Genomic DNA, 19,612 nt, shown 5'->3' on the forward strand with positions numbered 1-19,612 from the left:
TCTCCTTCCTAAATATAGTCGTGTCGTTTCCCACATTTGAACCTCCTTATCACATTTTTCTCTATTGTTTCTCTCCCATGTTTTTGATGTTTTATTTGTTTACATGGGTTTTTGATTGTCCTCCCTTGGCTCCCCTTCCTCCTCACCAACATTATCTTGGTGTGATCTCTTTAGAAATGTATTTGGGGTTTTCTGGTTGGTCGGCTGTAAGGTTGCATACACATTATTTTCTGTTGTGCTTATTCTCTCTGACCTCTCACCTCTCTGTCCCTAACCTCCATCCCTCCATCTCTCTTTTCATTCCCTTCTCCCATTACCTCCATCTCAACCCACTTTTCATTTCCTGTTTTTATTGCGTCCTCCAGTCCCTGACATGGAGTGTTTTGGAAAGGTCCCTGTTTCAACAGCCGTTGTAACGCTGCCATCCAACTGCCTTATTATGACTTGTTAGGGTTAAAGGTCAACTCAGTGCAGGTGGGCCAAGCCTTGTCTCACACACACACACACTGGCTCAGACATGCTGCACATTCCACTGGCTCCATGTAACGTCTCTGCAGTCTCTTCAAACCCAGTATATATGTTTGCAAATAGTCCCAGTGTGCCTTAAGACCTGTGAATGATTATATTATAGTGCTTTCTCTCCCCAGGCAGTTTACAACTGGACTTTTCTCTGTAATAATTCTAATTTGGCCCAGTACAAATAAACCCTGAAGGCTAAATTAATTAGTCTCTTTTAGAGAGGATCACTCTGTACACTGTGGAAATTAAGAGAAAGGATTTTAAGCATTTTACCTCATGTAAATACAGCAGGCAAAACTCCCCAGAAAAGTCTAGGAAAACAGCGTGTATATGATTAATGACTTTTTAGCATGGATTTATCGACTAAAAGACAGAAAGGAAATGAGAGATTCAATGAAATTAATAAGACCGAAGATGGTGCTAAAAATTCTCTGGTAGTACTTAGTGTGCGTTACAAACATGTGTTTTTCCATGGACACTACTGCCCTAAGGGATGGTCAGTGATGAGCCCTGTAGGAATGTTGGGACAAAGCTCTCCCACAAGAACGTTGTTAGGACAAATCCCACTCACACACACCCAGGAAACCACAGGATGCACAGTCAGCCTGCCACACCACATCCTATGACATGTCTCACCTGGAGGGCAAGAAAAACAACAAATGGAAAACAGGATCATTCCAGATATTCTCAGCTGTGGATTAATAACTATCAATTGTAGAAATATAATGGATAGAATGGAGGTGCAAAAGACAACCATCACTTTGAAAGGCTGGTCATGGCTCACATCAAAACCATTATCCCATCTCTGCGTCTGGAACCTGGACTTCCTGACGGGCCGCCCCCAGGTGGTGAGGGTAGGTAGCAACACATCTGCCACGCTGATCCTCAACACAGGAGCCCCTCAGGGGTGCGTGCTCAGTCCCTTCCTGTACTCCCTGTTCACCCACGACTGCATGGCCAGGCACAACTCCAACACCATCATTAAGTTTGCAGATGACACAACAGTGGTAGGCCTGATTAACGACGAGACAGCCTATAGGGAGAAGGTCAGAGATCTGGTCGTGTGGTGCCAGAATAACAACCTATCCCTCAACGTAACCAAGACTAAGGAGATGATTGTGGACTACAGGAAAAAGAGGACCGAGCACGCCCCCATTCTCACCGACGGGGCTGTAGTGGAGCAGGATGAGAGCTTCAAGTTCCTTGGTGTCCACATCACCAACAAACTAATATTGTCCAAGCACACCAAGACAGTCGTGAAGAGGGCACGACAAAGCCTATTCCCCCTCAGGAAACTAAAAAGATTTGGCATGGGTCCTCAGATCCTCAAAAGGTTCTACAGCTGCAACATCGAGAGCATGCTGACTGGTTGCATCACTGCCTGGCACGGCAATTGCTCTGCCTCCGACCGCAAGGCACTACAGAGGGTAGTGCGTACGGCCCAGTACATCACTGGGGCTAAGCTGCCTGCCATCCAGGACCTTTACACCAGGTGGTGTCAGAGGAAGGCCCTAAAAATTGTCAAAGACCCCAGCCACCCCAGTCATAGACTGTTCTCTCTACTACCGTATGGCAAGCGGTACCGGAGTGGCAAGTCTAGGACAAAAAGGCTTCTCAACAGTTTTTACCCCCAAGCCATGAGATTCCTGAACAGGTAATCAAATGGCTCCCAGACTAAGAAAGAAAAACATACATTTGAAAGTCTTGAATGCCGCTCCACTCATAAACAGCTGTATTTAGTATCGTTTTATGTGAATAACACTGCCAGTGCTGAGGGCTAAGTGTGTGTGTGTGTGTGTGTGTGTGTGTGTGTGTGTGTGTGTGTGTGTGTGTGTGTGTGTGTGTGTGTGTGTGTGTGTGTGTGTGTGTGTGTGTGTGTGTGTGTGTGTGTGTGTGTGTGTGTAACACAGTATTGGTGTATTTATTGCTGTCTTCCAACAGGGAAGTCTTCTCAGCATCCCTGCCTTGCATCTCTGTGTGTTTCATTTCAGCTGAACGCTGCACTGTATTGGGCTGTAGTTGCCTGAGGGGGAACACTGTTAAAAACTATTTCAACTGTGTGTTGGCTCCCCTCTATACCCCTCAGCTTTGGTATACCCATGCTACAAAACTCTTTGCTTGGGGGTTTGGTATGTGTGTGCATTTGTGCTTACAAATGCGTTTGTGTGTGTTATTCCTCCAAGGGTGCTTTAGATGCCAAGTTAGGTTCATATCAAGTGTGGTGTGTACCTTCCTTCTTCTGGAGAGCCAATAGCATTTTATTCCGTTGCCTTTAAAAAATGAATGAGCAAAGTTAGCAATAATTCAGGAGTTGTGTGAGTGATCATTTAATCATTGAATATTCTCTATGCAGTAACTGGAAGACATGGTTTAACCAATCACGTTGCTGAACAAATCCCGTGATGGAATTGCATCACCTCTCAATCAGTGGTGCCAAGGACCAACAACAGAGTTCATTGGCTTTGATCTTTCAGTGTCTTAGGTCCACAGGAGGAGGATGGGGTGTTTGAGAGGAAGTGTAAGGTCTCTCTCTCTTCTCTCCTCTTTCTGTCTCTCTTTTCTCTCCTTCTCTTTCTCACTCATATTCTATTTCTCCTGTGCCATTGGTATACATGCTTTACGTACAGTATATAGATTTTCTGCCATTGTTTGAGACAAATCTCTCAGCAACTTTATTTATTTATCTTGGCTGATTTATAACACTAGAGCTGTCATGTTATTGTGGTCAAGGCGGCCATTACTTTGCCTACTTTCCAGCTCTGGTCTTGTTGGAGTGCCTTCCTCCTGTTGTTCCTACTGTGAGGAGTATGCTGGAGGCTGTCAGTCTGTCACTAATTCCATTGTGTCATCACTTCCTGTTTCCCCTTCCTATTTCCTGTCTCAGGGGGAAGAGTGAAGACCTGGAAGAGAAGGTGGTTCATCCTGACAGACAACTGCCTGTACTACTTTGAGTACACAACAGTAAGTGGGTGTGTGTGTGTGCGAGTGCAGTATTGTAGGCAAGTACGCTGCCTGTGTGTTTGTACAGGCGTTTATATGTGGTAGTATAACTGGAAGCTTTTTATCAAAGCATTTGCCTCTCTATCCAGAGATAGCTGCTTTATCAGCAGTCTGTCCTCTACCCTTGTATTATCCTAGAGGATCATATCATTATCTCTCTGTCCTCCAGACTGTCTGCCTGCCAGACACTAACATCATTAGTTATATTAGAGAGAGCAGAGCAGAGGGGAATGAAGGTTGTTTTCCAGTCTATGAAAAATGTCACAGATCATGTCTTGTTCTCTCTCTCCTCCAGGATAAGGAGCCTCGTGGGATCATCCCCTTAGAGAACCTCAGTATCAGAGAGGTGGAGGAACCCAGGAAACCAGTGAGTGCTTCATGATACTGCATTACATCCCTTCTGAAACCTTATTATGTCACTATTATATTAGGTGGTACTGGTAGTCAATCTCATCCACAAGGTTCCACTCACCCAGTGGAGAAGCCCAACTCATGAAATCACCAGGGGTCAAAAGTCAACATAGTCTTCCATATTTCTAGCCATGTATTTGACCTGGAATATGTAACCTAGTTGAGGATAGGGTCTCTAATTGTTGGGCAATACAACCACCCTTTCACCTCCACCTTGTTGGGATTATGCTACAATGCTAGTACCCACTCAACTCAACCATCTCCTCACCCATCAGAACTGATTGCTGGGGAAAGACACTAGGGTTTCCTAAAGTGTTGGACCACCCTTTCACCACTACCTTGCACCCCCCAGAACTGCTTCGAGCTCTACAACCCCAACCACAAGGGTTCAGTGATCAAGGCGTGTAAGACTGAGGCGGACGGCCGGGTCGTCGAGGGCAACCACACGGTGTACAGGATATCGGCGCCCACGACTGAGGAGAAGGAGGAGTGGATCAAGTCCATCAAGTAAGATTCCTGAGCGCCACATTTATTATTTAGGCTGCAAGGCTAGTTAGCTTCCTGGAACTACCCACCACATTCACAATCTAGGCTACAATGCTAGTTAGCTTCCCTCCACTCCCCACCACATTTACTATTTAGGCTGCAATGCTAGTTAGCTTCCCTCCACTCCCCACCACATTTACTATGTAGGCTACAACGCTAGTTAGCTTCCCTCCACTCTCCACCACATTTACTATTTAGGCTGCAATGCTCGTTAGCTTCCCTCCACTCCCCACCACATTTACTATGTAGGCTACAACGCTAGTTAGCTTCCCTCCACTCCCCACCACATTTACTATGTAGGCTACAATGCTAGTTAGCTTCCCTCCACTCCCCACCACATTTACTATTTAGGCTACAATCCTAGTTAGCTTCCCTCCACTCCCCACCACATTTACTATTTAGGCTACAATGCTAGTTAGCTTCCCTCCACTCCCCACCATATTCACTATCTAGGCTATAATGCTAGTTAGCTTCCTGGAACTACCCACCACATTCACAATCTAGGCTACAATGCTAGATAGCTTCCCTCCACTCCCCACCACATTTACTATTTAGGCTGCAATGCTAGTTAGCTTCCCTCCACTCCCCACCACATTTACTATGTAGGCTACAACGCTAGTTAGCTTCCCTCCACTCCCCACCACATTTACTATGTAGGCTACAATGCTAGTTAGCTTCCCTCCACTCCCCACCATATTCACTATCTAGGCTATAATGCTAGTTAGCTCCCCCAGGGGAAATACGGGAAGGATTAGTTATCGCTTAAAGCACCCCGGGGGATGGGGATCGAGCCCAGCTAGCCTGGCCAGGAAAGGAGGCTCAAAACTGGGCTAAAGCCCCAGCGCTTCCCCCCTGTTGCCACAGAGGCTAACCATTACCATGCAGTGTGTGTGTTATCTTCTCCAGAGGGAGTCAATAAGGATTTAGCCAAGATAAAAGGCTTTTATGTCAATCACATTTCCTCAGTAAAATAGGGATGGTCGTATAGTCACGCTCCTTATCCTCTTATCTTTAATCGCGATTTAGGACAGTCTTTAAACAAACAGTTAAGACTACTTTTAGGGGACCATCTGTGTGAGTTTGGAAAATTCTGAACTGGGCTATGAAGCTCTTATATAACTGTATGAAATACATGTAATATAGGCTAACTCAATATATTTGTCAATATTTGCTATCACATTCATATCCATTTCAATGTGTCGCAATGTCTTTTCATGGATATACTTCATCCTATTACATTCTCTGTTTAATTTATTTCCAGAAAGAAAGGCGCCCCGGGGTTTCTTCTTTTGTTTTTCTGAAATTAGGTTGCGGTAAATAACCAAAAGCTTTAAAAAAAGGAGAGGAATTGTTGCCATAGCTCAGAGACATAGTCGTATATGGGGGACAATGTAAAGGGAGTAAGAGAGAGAGAATCCGCAGTGGGGGGTTGAGCCGGTTTTGGCTTTGTGCTGGTGCTAACAGGATTTTACACCCGTGAAACTGAAACTGCGCTCTGTGCCGGAGCCAGAATGGCTCTGTGACTCACTTCGCTTTGTACCGAGTGTCTTCTGTCCCAGAAAAAGAGAGCTGGAGTGTCGATAATTTAGAGCACTATTGTTTGCCCTGCACTCCAACCTATAAACTTGGAAAACTGCAGAGAGGAGAGAGTGCTAGAATGAGAACACTTGGAAGGGTTCTAGAACAGGGAATCAGAGAACGACATTCCACAGAATCTCTGAAAGAGATGGAACCGGAGTGCTGAGGAAAATAAGGAAAAGGGGGTGGGTAGGTTTTCTTCAGAAACCATGGAAACAAAACTAGGTCACCGAACAAACTTTTTTATTTTTTTCATCTAGTTAGTTAAGGCAGGGGTTAGTAGAAATGTGGCCACATTTCCATATCAAAGATGCTCAAGTTTCCCCCTGGTGTATTATTATATATTTGTTTTGATTGGCTGTTCCAGGGCGAGCATCAGCAGGGATCCCTTCTATGATATGTTGGCCACCAGGAAAAGACGGATTGCCAACAAGAAGTGAGCAGGGACACCCCTCATCCCAGGACACCCCAAACTGGGACACCCCTCATCCCAGGACACCCCTCATCCCAGGACATCCCAAACTGGGACACCCCAAACCCCCCTTCCTCAGCCCACCAATCCTCTTCCCCAGACAGACCTTACTCATGAAGTTAAACACCCCTTCCACACTCCTCCACCCTCACCCATCCATACCTCCCTCCACTCCCACAGACAGACTCCACTCATGAAGTTCCCTCCCTACTATCCCTCTCCCCCTGGACCCCCAGAGCCCAACTTGTCACTAGAGAGATGATGGCCAACCAGAGATAGCCATCTGACCCTGATAGAACTCGCACCCAGTCTTGAAGACAACGACGACAGTCTCCGGTCTTGAAGACAACCCCCGTCCCCATTCTGGACACTTCCCCAGCCCTGGCTGCAGTACCAGGGGCTGGAGTTACAGGGACATGACGTCCCAGGACTAAAGCAGAGCACCAACACAGGGAGACATCCCTCTATAGGACCAGTGTGGTTCAGCCACACTACAGATTACCGAGTGAAGCCAGTGGGATGTATTAACATGTATTAACACACATTCTCTCTCTCTCTCTGTCTCTCTCATCTCTTTACTCCCCCACACTGCCCTCCTGTGTTCCCCACATTCGTTCTGATTACGTCCATGTGTTTCTAGCAGGGGTTGGAGCAGAAATTATTTCCCAATTGTTCCATTCCGAGCAGAAACCCTATTCTTTTCATTCCGTTCCAGTGTTCCGACCAGAAAATACAGTTCTGAACCAGTTCCAACCATCAAAAAGTAACAGCTTATATATATACTTTTCATAAAATGTTTAACCTGTGAAATCAACATGCATTTAGCAAATTTTTACTCCAACAATTTTTACTCCACCAATTAGTGCCGATAGAGCAGCTTGCTATGGAACGGGTTAGATTGTTGTTTACATTTCTATTTGGTCACATAAGTGCAGGTGTGAGATGCGACTTATTTAAATGTAATGGGTGGGGCAAGAGTGAGAGAGAGGGGTGGACATGGAGGGGGCTTGGCTTGAAGCTCTAAACATCATAACAGGTCTTGAATTAGAATGAGTGTAGGGTATTACTAGCCTTATACACCGAATTACAGAATATTATATACTAGAATTTATATTTATTTATTTTTGGAACTCAAAAGAACATTGGTTCTCAAGATTTGAAAACAGTTAAGGGTTATGTTATGTTCCGGAACACTAGGGATCACTTTTGTACATGGTTCTGTTTCTGTCCCTCAAAACGTGTATTTATTTTTCTGTTCTGTTCCCTGAACTGGTTCCAACCCCTGCTTTCTAGGTCTTCTGCATTTGGGCGACTTGAAAAGCAAAACTGCAATTTTTCACATACACATGCATGTATGTCTGTTTATAGATATACCATAAAGTGCATTTAGAAGTGGGTGTGCTAACTTGTGTGTGTATCTACACAGTATATATGCATGTATGTATGTAAACACAGTAGTGCGCAAGCCAAGAGCAGACATTAAACACAACGACTGTCTTAATGTCATCTCTGACATCCATTATACAGAAAGGTTTGTGTGTGATCATTTATGAAGATGGTAGAAAAACCGAATTCCTCTTGTGAATGTTCAGGTGGATGGAGAGACATGGCAGAAAGAGGAGAGTGAGAGATGGAGTGAGTGTATCAGAGAGGGAGGGAGAGAAAGATCCAGGGCTGCAGTAACCGTACATGAACATGTGACCTGACCAGGAACAAATCTGGGCCTTACACTCCTGGCCCTAAACATAAACCATGTAATCATCCCACTATGGTGCTCAACTCTTTTTCCCAGGTGCCATTGCAGCAGTTCTGCTGCAACCTCAGAATACAACGCTAGGTTAGTGCTGAAATTAGGAAGACAAAACCTAGAAAAACTACAACATTACAGTCTTGAGTCAGCTGGACTGATTCCAAACATTGTGCGGACCACAGAATATTAAAATGTGCATACTTTTTATCTTTGGTTGTGAATTATAGGGGTGGTTACATGGACCTATATTTAGCCTACGATTGGAGTTACTCCATTTTTAATGGCGTGTCTGCAATGCAATTGAACGTCCTTTGAAAATGCGTTGTAGTCTAAGAGAATGCTTGAATATGGGTTTGTGAAACAGCCCAATAAGGGTACCAGTCATTTTAAGCTTTTCTTTCAGTGTCTCGAGGTCCAACAGCGCCAGTGAGGGGCGATGCATTGATGTGACCCATATGCTTTTCATTTGTAACCGAAGATCCTTGCTTGCTTTTTGTGTTCCCCTTACAAAATATAATCTATTATCTTATTTGTATTTATTGTCTTTGTCAAATGGTTCCATTCTGTCCGTAAGCGTTAACTGAAGACTTAAGTTATGTATATGTAAATAATGTATAGGTTTTATGGCTCTCCTTTTTGTTGTTGTATGAATACTCTGAAACATGTTGCACCTACTGGCTGTACTTTGCATCAGGTCAGTTTGAGGTCTTCTGTACACAAGTCAAAAACATGATCATAAACAAATACTATATAACGTGATGTCAGGAAAAGTCCATTTCCAGCAGGAATGAGGATGATAATGATGGCGATGAGGGTGATGATGCAGATGAATAGGAATATGGGTGGTAGTAATATTGATGATGATGATGGTGATGATGATAAGGCAGATGTTGAGGATGAATAGGATATGGGTGGTAGTAATATTGATGATGATGGTGATGATAAGGCAGATGTTGAGGATGAATAGGATATGGGTGGTAGTAATATTGATGATGATGGTGATGATAAGGCAGATGTTGAGGATAAATAGAATACGGGTGGCAGTAATATTGATGATGATGAAAATGATGATGTCCGAACTATAATGCTGACTGATGAAGTTGAATCCAGTAGTTTTTCTATGTGTTTGTAAGATATGACCCCTGATCTCAGGGCAGAATATGACCTACTACTGCCCCTTGTGTGGGGCTATAGCTAAATGAACTTTTCTATCTCTGTAAAAGCTATTGGTCACATTGTACATTACGTGGAAAGCTACATAAAGTATACAAAGACTACATCCGTTGTACGACGCATTTATTGATTATTTATTGAGCTTGACCTACATATTTGCATATGCAATTAATCATCCAGTTTATCAGTAGATAATATGCTGAAATGTATATTTTATTAAACTTAGTAGGTCATGGATCAAAGGTTAATTTCTTAATTTATGTTAATCATCTAAGTACCAACTGTCATGGGCAGTAATTATTTAAATAGACTTTAGATACAATATTTGCCTGTTTTTTATATGGTGGAAAAGCAGTAGAAAAGAAAATGTAACTGGGAAAAAACCATGTCCTGAACAGCAACCAACCAACTGACCTCCAGCCCATGTCTATGAACATTCTTATGAGTGTAGAGACAGATGGAGTGGTGGGACAAGACTACAGTGTGAGAAACCCTTTACTGATGGTTAAAAGTCTATGTGAAACCCTTTACTGATGGTTAAAGTCTATGAGAAACCCTTTACTGATGGTTAAAGTCTATGAGAAACCCTTTACTGATGGTTAAAGTCTATGAGAAACCCTTTACTGATGGTTAAAGTCTATGTGAAACCCTTTACTGATGGTTAAAGTCTATGAGAAACCCTTTACTGATGGTTAAAGTCTATGAGAAACCCTTTACTGATGGTTAAAGTCTATGAGAAACCCTTTACTGATGGTTAAAGTCTATGAGAAACCCTTTACTGATGGTTAAAGTCTATGATGAAACCCTTTACTGATGGTTAAAGTCTATGAGAAACCCTTTACTGATGGTTAAAGTCTATGTGAAACCCTTTACTGATGGTTAAAGGCTATGAGAAACCCTTTACTGATGGTTAAAGTCTGAGAAACCCTTTACTGATGGTTAAAGTCTATGAGAAACCCTTTACTGATGGTTAAAATCTACCCCTTCATTGATCAGCAAACAGACATAGATCAGGTCAGAGTAATATGAGTTCCCCCCTTAATTGGCCAATAAATAGATACAGTGTCTAGATAAGGTGTGAAAATAAATCATTTGAAAGAGGGGGACCGAGTTCATAGGTAACATAGTGGGCAGATGGGTGTTTAAGTCCTGATTCTATACACTTCTGACCTGAAGGGATTTCTGTCTGCTTTATAGTGTAAGTGATGCAACACTGACTCCCAGTGTATTGATGTGACATTACAATACATGGAAGCAAAATTGAACTCCAATCCATTAACCGGTGTTATGATACCGATGGTTTGTTGAGACTGATGGTTTATACGGTTGTGGCTACCATTACAGCGCCATCTAGTTGTCACGTTGGGGATAGCAGTTGTTGACAACTATCATTTTAGCTCAGCCCTAACCCTTTCCTACCCTTCATTAATTATCCTATCCTGCTCTGTTAGTTCTCAACCCATCAATATCTTGAAACTGTAGTTAATGAATGAAATTGCATTCCATCCACAGGCAATGTCATTAAAAAGATTTCACAAAGTCTATTTATTTCCCACATTTAGATATTCTCCAGATATTGTACAGTTAGTACGCAACAGTTGCTATGCCGACGGCATGAAGCTGACACTCAGAATTAATCATTTTAAGCAGCGACTACACATTTGACTTGTTTTACAATGGTTCGCTATATTCATACAATGTACAACAGTTATCCATATGCATGTATAAACAATCTGTCTAAGAGTAAATACCAATCGCTTTTCAAATAATTCATTTTTACATGATACATAAACAAAGCAGAGATTCCATAACATGAAAACGTCATGTTGGCAGATCCGTGAGCCAGCAGGGACACATCAATTTAAAAACTCCAACATGAAGCAAACTACACATTTTAACATATCACACGTTTAAAGGTGCAATCTGCAGTTGTTTCATCCATTTTTGGACCTCTTAAGAATATGATGTTATAATATTACAAATGCCTCATGTGCTTAATTCAACTGTCGTAACCATCAGAAACCAAAATAAAAGCTTGTTTCACTCCAGTGTTTGTAAACAAACACTATATACCTTCAAAACATGGTAACAATAATTTAGATATCATGGATGGCCAGTTCTTGCATCCATAGCTCTGTCTATGAATTTGAGAGTGGTTACATTTCTCTAGCTAGCCCCATTCCTCAGCTTTTTACTGAAACGGGATGGGAGTTCACTTTGTTATTGTTTCAACTGCTGATTGCAGCTTTAACATAGTGACATGTATTGTTCCCGTTCAAACATTTGTGTAAATGTTAGTTTGGTCCTCGTCAAGTTAACTAATCAGTGGCAGTAAGTATCCTGATATAATAGAAAATACGTGAGAAGTGAATACTCCTGAAAAAACTCTGCACTTTGCTGCCATCTGTAGGTAACATGTGGCACAGCGGCATCAACTGTTTCCTCAGCAGTAATCATGGCTGGTAGACGTTTTCAAACAAGGTTCAGGGCACAGCATCACAATGGGAACGAACAACAACAAAATAAAGAGACAGAGGCTTCCCTGTATATCTACTGGGACTGACCTCCCAGTAAACTATGCAGGCGGGAGGTTCTATCCACACCCAGCAACTTCCCAGTAACCCTCCACAGATTCCAGATAACTTAAATAAGAAAGCTGATCTTAGATCAGTATCTAAAAGCAACATCACCTATGACTTCTCACCCTTGACCTTGGCGACCTGCCCTGACCTGATGACCCCTTCAGCAGGGTGAGGAGGAGACCTGGTCGTAGTCGGGGCACTTGAGCAGGGCAGGGTAGCTGGTGCTCATCTGGAGTGAGGTTTCGCTGGAGATGTCCGAGGGGCTGCGTCCACGTGCCCAGGTCTCCGGGTGCAGGAACTGACCGGAGTGGTCAGAGCAGTTACTGAGGCGTGGCCGGTAGAAGTCGGGGTGGTGGCGCTGGTACATTTCCTCGGCTGTGTAGCGCTTCATGAACAGGTAGACGGACATGACGCCTGCACTCTGGGAGAGAGAGAGAGAGACGGACACTGCACTCTGTAGTATAGAGAGCCAGAAGACCCAGAAGAGAGGGTACCACACCAGCAGACGACAGGTAAACTAGTGTTCCGAGCGTTGGGCCGTAACCGTAAGGTTGCTGGTTTGAATACCCGAGCCTACAAGGTGAAATGCAAGGCACTTGACTAATTTGCTCCAGGGGTGCTCTACTACTATGGCTGTAGTATTTCACCTCACCTATCCAGTGTGTGACAATAAAAAAAAGACATGTTCTTTGGTAGTGAACTATCCTACAATGTTGATTTTTTTTTACAACAAATCTACCTCAGTGAGTGCATGTTTCTTCTTTTTTCTCATCTTATTCAACTGTCACCATGGACTTGCAACAAAGATAGCTCAGATGTGCGAGTGCCTTTTGAATTTTGAAGTACCTCAGTGAGCAGAAAGGAGATGGCAGCGAAGGCGAAGGACCAGCCGTACCGGTAGCTGAAGTAGGACTCACTGCTCTTAGTCCTGTTCAACATCTCGTCATTAATACTGGATATATACAACACGAGACCTACCACCAGAGCTAGACCTGACAGAAAGAGAGGGAAGAGGAGGGGGAGATAACAGAAAGAGAGGGAAGAGGAGGGGGAGATAACAGAAAGAAAGGGAAGAGAAGGGGGAGATAACAGAAAGAGAGGGAAGAGGAGGGGGAGATAACAGAAAGAGAGGGAAGAGGAGGGGGAGATAACAGAAAGAGAGGGAAGAGAAGGGGGAGATAACAGAAAGAGAGGGAAGAGGAGGTGGAGATAACAGAAAGAGAGGGAAGAGAAGGGGGAGATAACAGAAAGAGAGGGAAGAGGAGGGGGAGATAAGGGGGAGATAACAGAAAGAGAGGGAAGAGGCGGGGGAGATAACAGGAAGAGAAGGAAGAGGAGGGGGAGATAACAGAAAGAGAGGGAAGAGGAGGGGGAGATAACAGAAGGAGAGAGAGAGAGAGGGGGGGGGGAAGACAAACGAGAGATGAAACAAACCTTCAAAGCCTGAACATCAGTCAGAGAAAGAAAAAGACAGACAGAGAAGACAGATAGTGATTGTGTTCAAGCGAGATAGACACCGTCACATTCTGTAGCTGAAGCAGAGACCGCAGAAAATGAGGAGAAGTAGGGAAGAAGAGGAGAAAGAAAAGGAGGTGAGGAGGAAGAGAGGGAAGATTAGAAGAGTACCGGAAAGGATGAAGAAGATTCCGGAGACAAAGGCCAGGATGGTGCGATGAGGTCGGACGTGTCCGATGTTGTTTAGCACAAAGCCGATGAACATGAAGAACAGACTGACCAGAGGAAACGGAGTGGCTGAACGAATCATCTCTGAGAGAGAGAGAGAGAGAGAGAGAGAGAGAGAGAGAGAGAGAGAGAGAGAGAGAGAGAGAGAGAGAGAGAGAGAGAGAGACAGAGAGAGAGAGAGACACAGAGAGAGAGAGAGAGAGAGAGAGAGAGAGAGAGAGAGAGAGAGAGAGAGACAGAGAGAGAGAGTGAGACACAGAGAGAGAGAGAGAGAGAGAGAGAGAGAGAGAGAGAGAGAGAGAGAGAGAGAGACAGAGAGAGAGAGAGAGAGACAGAGAGAGAGAGAGAGAGAGAGAGAGAGAGAGAGAGAGAGAGAGAGAGAGACACAGAGAGAGAGAGAGAGAGAGAGAGAGAGAGAGAGAGAGAGAGAGAGAGAGACAGAGAGAGAGAGTGAGACACAGAGAGAGAGAGAGAGAGAGAGACACAGAGAGAGAGAGAGAGAGAGACACAGAGAGAGAGAGAGAGAGAGAGAGAGAGAGACACAGAGAGAGAGAGAGAGAGAGAGAGAGCAGAGAGAGAGAGAGAGAGAGAGAGAGAGAGAGAGAGAGAGAGAGAGAGAGAGAGAGAGAGAGAGAGAGAGAGAGAGAGAGGAAAAACAGAATTTAACAGACACACATAGCTATGCTCATCTACAAACTCTTATACTCTACTTTCATCTCGGACTCTGAACATGGAAGGTCCAAACAATCTTCCTGTCTAGCAGAGACCTTTCAACAGGCATCAACCAAAACCTAATGAGGCTGGGCCTTTAGAGAAAGTCAAACTCCCCTCAGTGTGACTCCTCAGAGTTATTACCTAATAACTATTCTGAAGCAGAGAAGAGTCAGCAGGGTGGAGACCCAGAGACGCTGGGAGTTCTGATGACTCATTTTATTCTGTATGGGCAGACTGGGCTCGGGGGAATTGGAAAGAGACTTGAATAGTAAAGAGGTAGTCATTCAGACACACTAGGAGGAGGAAAACAAATTTCAATAAAACTGCATTGTATTATTACTTTTAAGCATTAGAGCCTTAATTGGTGATGTGAAAGCTGAAATACTGGTGATAAAGAAGCACTATTTTACACGTTTCTTGCCACCCACGAGGGAATATATTATCTCTCGCATTCAGCCTGTTCTTCCCTTTAGAACGCTGGTTACAAGCCAGACTGATATTATCATTACCACTCCATTCATCGACAGGAACTCAGGAAACCTCAGTAACAGTTCTTCCAATGCACATACAGCTTCTTAATTGTACAGTGCACTGCTCCCTCTCACAGCTTCAGCTATTCAGGCAGAAAGACTGTTCTGCTAAGGAACCAGAAGAGGGTGCCATATGTTGATACATTGTGTCACTTGTCCTTATTTGTCCTGAATGCATTGGCAGTATTCCAACCACCCACCCACTCTGACCACAAAGAGTGCTTCATCTACTCACACACAGACAGGGTCTATTCAATCAAACACTGTACATCGAGAAGAGAGACCCTTTAGAGCAGATGGCCTAAAAGTTGATATTTATTATTATTGTTTCTCCAGCATATTGTTCAATTATGTATACAATGCCTTGGCAACAGAGGCAACCACACAATAAAGATTGAGAGAGCGAGCGAGAGAGAGACAGGAAAATTAGAGAAATATAACTTACTAAGTACACTGACTGTGGACTCAGAGGTGAGCTGTAAGTTCATGGGCATGATGTACTCGATGGTGAAACAGCGACCTGCCTCTTCACCTGGAAGAGAAGAAGAGAGGGATTATAGAGAGCCTATACAGAGGTTGTAGAGATTATGATTTAACCTTTATTTTGACAGCGAGACATGCTGACAGAAAGACATGCTGAGACTTTCCATAGAGGGGTCATAAACTGTAGGCCGAACCGTTCAGACGCAATAGACGATTTTGTGAGAAGACCGATTTCCAGGTCTGACAAACACCACTCTAGCTCTGTCACCTTTCATCGCTAATGTCTTCTGGTCTGACAAACACCGCTCTAGCTCGGTCACCTTTCATCGCTAATGTCTTCTGGTCTGACAAACACCGCTCTAGCTCGGTCACCTTTCATCGCTAATGTCTTCTGGTCTGACAAACACCGCTCTAGCTCGGTCACCTTTCATCGCTAATGTCTTCTGGTCTGACAAACACCGCTCTAGCTCTGTCACCTTTCATCGCTAATGTCTTCTGGTCTGACAAACACCGCTCTAGCTCGGTCACCTTTCATCGTTAATGTCTTCTGGTCTGACAAACACCGCTCTAGCTCGGTCACCTTTCATCGCTAATGTCTTCTGGTCTGACAAACACCGCTCTAGCTCTGTCACCTTTCATCGCTAATGTCTTCTGGTCTGACAAACACCGCTCTAGCTCTGTCACCTTTCATCGCTAATGTCTTCTGGTCTGACAAACACCGCTCTAGCTCGGTCACCTTTCATCGTTAATGTCTTCTGGTCTGACAGACACCGCTCTAGCTCGGTCACCTTTCATCGCTAATGTCTTCTGGTCTGACAGACACCGCTCTAGCTCGGTCACCTTTCATCGTTAATGTCTTCTGGTCTGACAAACACCGCTCTAGCTCGGTCACCTTTCATCGCTAATGTCTTCTGGTCTGACAAACACCGCTCTAGCTCTGTCACCTTTCATCGCTAATGTCTTCTGGTCTGACAAACACCGCTCTAGCTCGGTCACCTTTCATCACTAATGTCTTCTGGTCTGACAAACACCGCTCTAGCTCGGTCATCTTTCATCGCTAATGTCGAAATGCAACATTCTCCCTCTTATTCCCCAAAACCAACCAGACAGTGAGAAAGAAGATCTAGATCCTAAAAATGTTCCTCGGCTGTCCCCATAAGAGAACCCTTTGAGAAACCCTTTTTGGTTCCAGGTAAAACCCCTTTGAGTTCCATGTAAATCCCTTTCCACAGAGGGTTCTACATGGAACCCAAAATAGTTCTACCTGGAACCACAAAGGGTTCTACCTGGAACCAAAAAGGGCTCTCCTATGGGGACACCCAAATAACACTTTTGTAACCCTTTTTTCTAAGAGTGTACAGCTAGAAATGGTCTCAATCGGTCTGATCCAGGATCAGCTGGAGATGGTAGTGACCTGCCAGGAAGCAGACTCTCCAGAGTCCAGAGTGCAGGGAGGTCCTGATGTCAGTGGTCTGGTTCAGGGGCAGGATGACCCCCTCCTCCAGGTACAGCCAGTAGTCTGTAGAGACCGCAACTCCCAGAAGCCCCAGCCCGCTGACCGCAAACACGCTGCTCAGCAATGCCAGAGCCTTCCTGCCGCACCCGCTCATCACGGTAGGATCAGAGGTGGTCCGCACCAGTAGGGGGCACTGGGTCAGAGGTGAGAGGTCAGATCTGTGGGGAGAAGTAGAGGGTTGTTACAGTTAATGGGGTGACACAGATGTAGTTGGTGACACAAGCAGAGCGACCTACTGGTAGTGAACACACTTAGGGTGCAAAGGACCAGGCACACACACAATTGACTGGCATGCTCTTCTGTGCGATTGGTAGATGATGTATAATGGGATAATGCTGATAGATCTCTCAGACAGAGATACATGTCATACTGCCCTGTGTCACTCCGAGGGAGGGAGGGAGGGAGGGAGGGAGAGGGAGGGAGGGAGAGCGCGAGAGAGAAGAGAAGACGTGAGAAGACGTGAGAGAAGATGTGCGACTAGCAGCATGACACAGCCACCCGACCCTGTGCTGATGTTCTAATACTACCCTTTCAGTTCTCTCTCTCTGCTCTGTGGCTGTGAGGACATGTGGATGAATATATAGGCCAATTAATGATAAAGCATGAGGAGCAACACATTACAGCCACACAAGAAAGAAACCGTGGGAGTATGCATGGCTGGGTGCTATGAGGTGTTTGAATAGACGTTTCAAAGGTAGACTGAAAATGTTTCTCAGTGAATAGACTTAATGTCCTGATTTCAAACACAGCTGTTGGCTCATTGTGGTGAATTCCCCTGGACTTGAGAGGGTATATAAATGAGGTGTGGGTGTGCTGGCAGGCGTTAAGAGTGTTGGAGGAACATCAAGCCCTGAAGGAGGACATGATTGGTGTGTGTTTGAGTGTGAGTCTGAGTGTGAGTGTGAGTGTGTGAGAGAGAGAGAGATGGTTGGGGTGTGGCTGGTGATGCTGTGGTCTGGGTGTAGGTCCTCTTGGTATGGGTTCTCTCGGTGCAGTTCTGGGAGGGTGTCTCGCTGGTCTGGGCGGGGTGTCCATTGCTCTGTTGCTCCTGTGTGAGGTGCTGAGGCTACGGATGAGGGTTGGGATTGCTGCCTTGTAGAGGTGGACCTGGTCATAAAGGCTGTTCAAGTCCAGGGTGGAGTGGTGGGCCAGGTAGACATTAGTTTTGAGGCACAGTCTTGCTTAATGCTTACATTCACCCGCTGTATGTTGGCAGGGTGAAAGCTTTTTCGTGGTAGCAGAGTGGAGATAACCACTTGGGGAAAGTGGAAGAAGCTTTTTCAATTCCTCCCTTGAGTGCTGTAGACACCCTTCACTGCTGGGCTCTCAGGTCATTTATGTCTGTGTGAATTATGATGTGGCTGGGGGACCCTAGTCTGTCCTCTGACAACAGCTCCAGGCCATGCCTAGTGTTTGGGCACCAGCGTTTAGCCACTTTGGGAAAAAGTTTATCCTCTTGAATGTATTTGCCATTTGAGTCAATGAGGAGCACAATCTCTACCTTTGTGTGTCCACAGTGGATGTGTGGGGGTTTTCAAGGTAGCTATCAGGGGAGCTGACAGGGGGGCTGTTAGGAGGGTGTGGGGTCCGTTGGGTTGGTGGGTCCTGTGTATTCTGTCCCATTGTGGTGTTGAGGTTGTGGTCTGGTTCTGTGGTGGGCTGTTCGGCTGGCTTCTCTGCTGGAGTGTCCTGCTCTCTGTCACACCACAGGTTTCTCATCTTCTCCTTCAGTGCCATGTGTGCCTCTTTAAGTTCTCTCACCTCAGTCTGTAGAGCAGTCAGCTCTCTCAGACAGCTGTCCATTTCCACCTTCTGCCCACTGGGTGTTGTTGGGGAGGGGGGTCCTCTGAGCACCACCACTCGCTCTCTGAGTACCGCCATGTCCCTAACCAGCTCTGTGAATTTACGCCTCTCAATGATGGAGGAGCAGTGCAGTTGTGGGACCTGGGTGTGATCAGTGCTGGGGAGTTGTCACAGAGAGAGAGAGAGAGAGCATTTCCTGCTGTGCTCTCCTTTCAAACTCTCCTGCCATTGTTAGGCTCAAGAGTTTTCACACCTCTCACTTGAAGTTGCAACAATTTATTTATGAAGCTTTATATAACAACATTACCTAGAGATGATTGTCTTTCAGACTGAACAATACTCACTCAGTTTTGTGTTGGATGGTATTTCCAGATTTGCTTGTGTATCTTCTGCAGGTTTTGGTTTATTAGAAGTTTGTTCTTGATAGTCCTTGGTAGTAATAGTCCATTCAGGTAATTTAGTCCAAAATCAAGATTTTAGGTATGGAATTTTATCCTTGTGAAAAAATGCAAGTTTATCTACATTTATCCAACTCTAATTATATCTTCTGGCAGAAGAACTCAGGAGCCCATGAGCTCACCATCTCTCTCTCTCTCTCTCTCTCTCTCTCTCTCTCTCTCTCTCTTGAATTTCTTGGATGGGAACGGTTTTAAGTTAGATCACATGTGAGCATGCACACACCTACTGCACACAGATGTACAGTGGCAGTCAAAAGTTTGGACACACCTACTCATTCAAGGGTTTTTCTTTATTTTTACTATTTTCTACATTGTAGAATAATAGTGAAGACATCAAAACTATGAAATAACAGATATGGAATCATGTAGTACCCCACAAAAAGTGTTCATATAT

General features: G+C 44.7%; 2 protein-coding genes across 4 annotated transcripts in view; one reads left to right on the forward strand and one right to left on the reverse strand.

Moving 5' to 3' along the window:
• The window catches only part of LOC118382273 (cytohesin-3), a 57,375-nt gene extending 47,822 nt beyond the window's left edge, over positions 1-9,553 (forward strand). For both annotated transcript variants that reach the window (XM_052519793.1, XM_052519794.1), the window contains exons 10-13: positions 3,404-3,480; positions 3,815-3,886; positions 4,283-4,437; positions 6,422-9,553. In XM_052519793.1, coding sequence (XP_052375753.1) covers positions 3,404-3,480; positions 3,815-3,886; positions 4,283-4,437; positions 6,422-6,494 — 377 coding nt within the window. In that variant the 3' untranslated portion in view covers positions 6,495-9,553. The remainder of the gene's footprint in view (positions 1-3,403; positions 3,481-3,814; positions 3,887-4,282; positions 4,438-6,421) is intronic.
• A 131-nt stretch (positions 9,554-9,684) lies between these two features.
• Positions 9,685-19,612, reverse strand: part of cacng5b (calcium channel, voltage-dependent, gamma subunit 5b) — a 14,593-nt gene continuing 4,665 nt past the window's right edge. The window contains exons 2-6 of one of the 2 annotated variants that reach the window (XM_052519795.1): positions 16,856-17,115; positions 15,404-15,490; positions 13,658-13,798; positions 12,878-13,023; positions 9,685-12,452 (exon numbers count right to left, since the gene is read on the reverse strand). In XM_052519795.1, the coding sequence (XP_052375755.1) occupies positions 12,192-12,452; positions 12,878-13,023; positions 13,658-13,798; positions 15,404-15,490; positions 16,856-17,051 (831 nt within the window). In that variant the 5' untranslated portion in view covers positions 17,052-17,115 and the 3' untranslated portion in view covers positions 9,685-12,191. The remainder of the gene's footprint in view (positions 12,453-12,877; positions 13,024-13,657; positions 13,799-15,403; positions 15,491-16,855; positions 17,116-19,612) is intronic. The other variant, XM_052519796.1, reaches the window with a different exon arrangement.

The sequence above is a fragment of the Oncorhynchus keta genome, chromosome 5 (genome assembly GCF_023373465.1).
Source record: "Oncorhynchus keta strain PuntledgeMale-10-30-2019 chromosome 5, Oket_V2, whole genome shotgun sequence".
Taxonomy (NCBI): domain Eukaryota; kingdom Metazoa; phylum Chordata; class Actinopteri; order Salmoniformes; family Salmonidae; genus Oncorhynchus; species Oncorhynchus keta.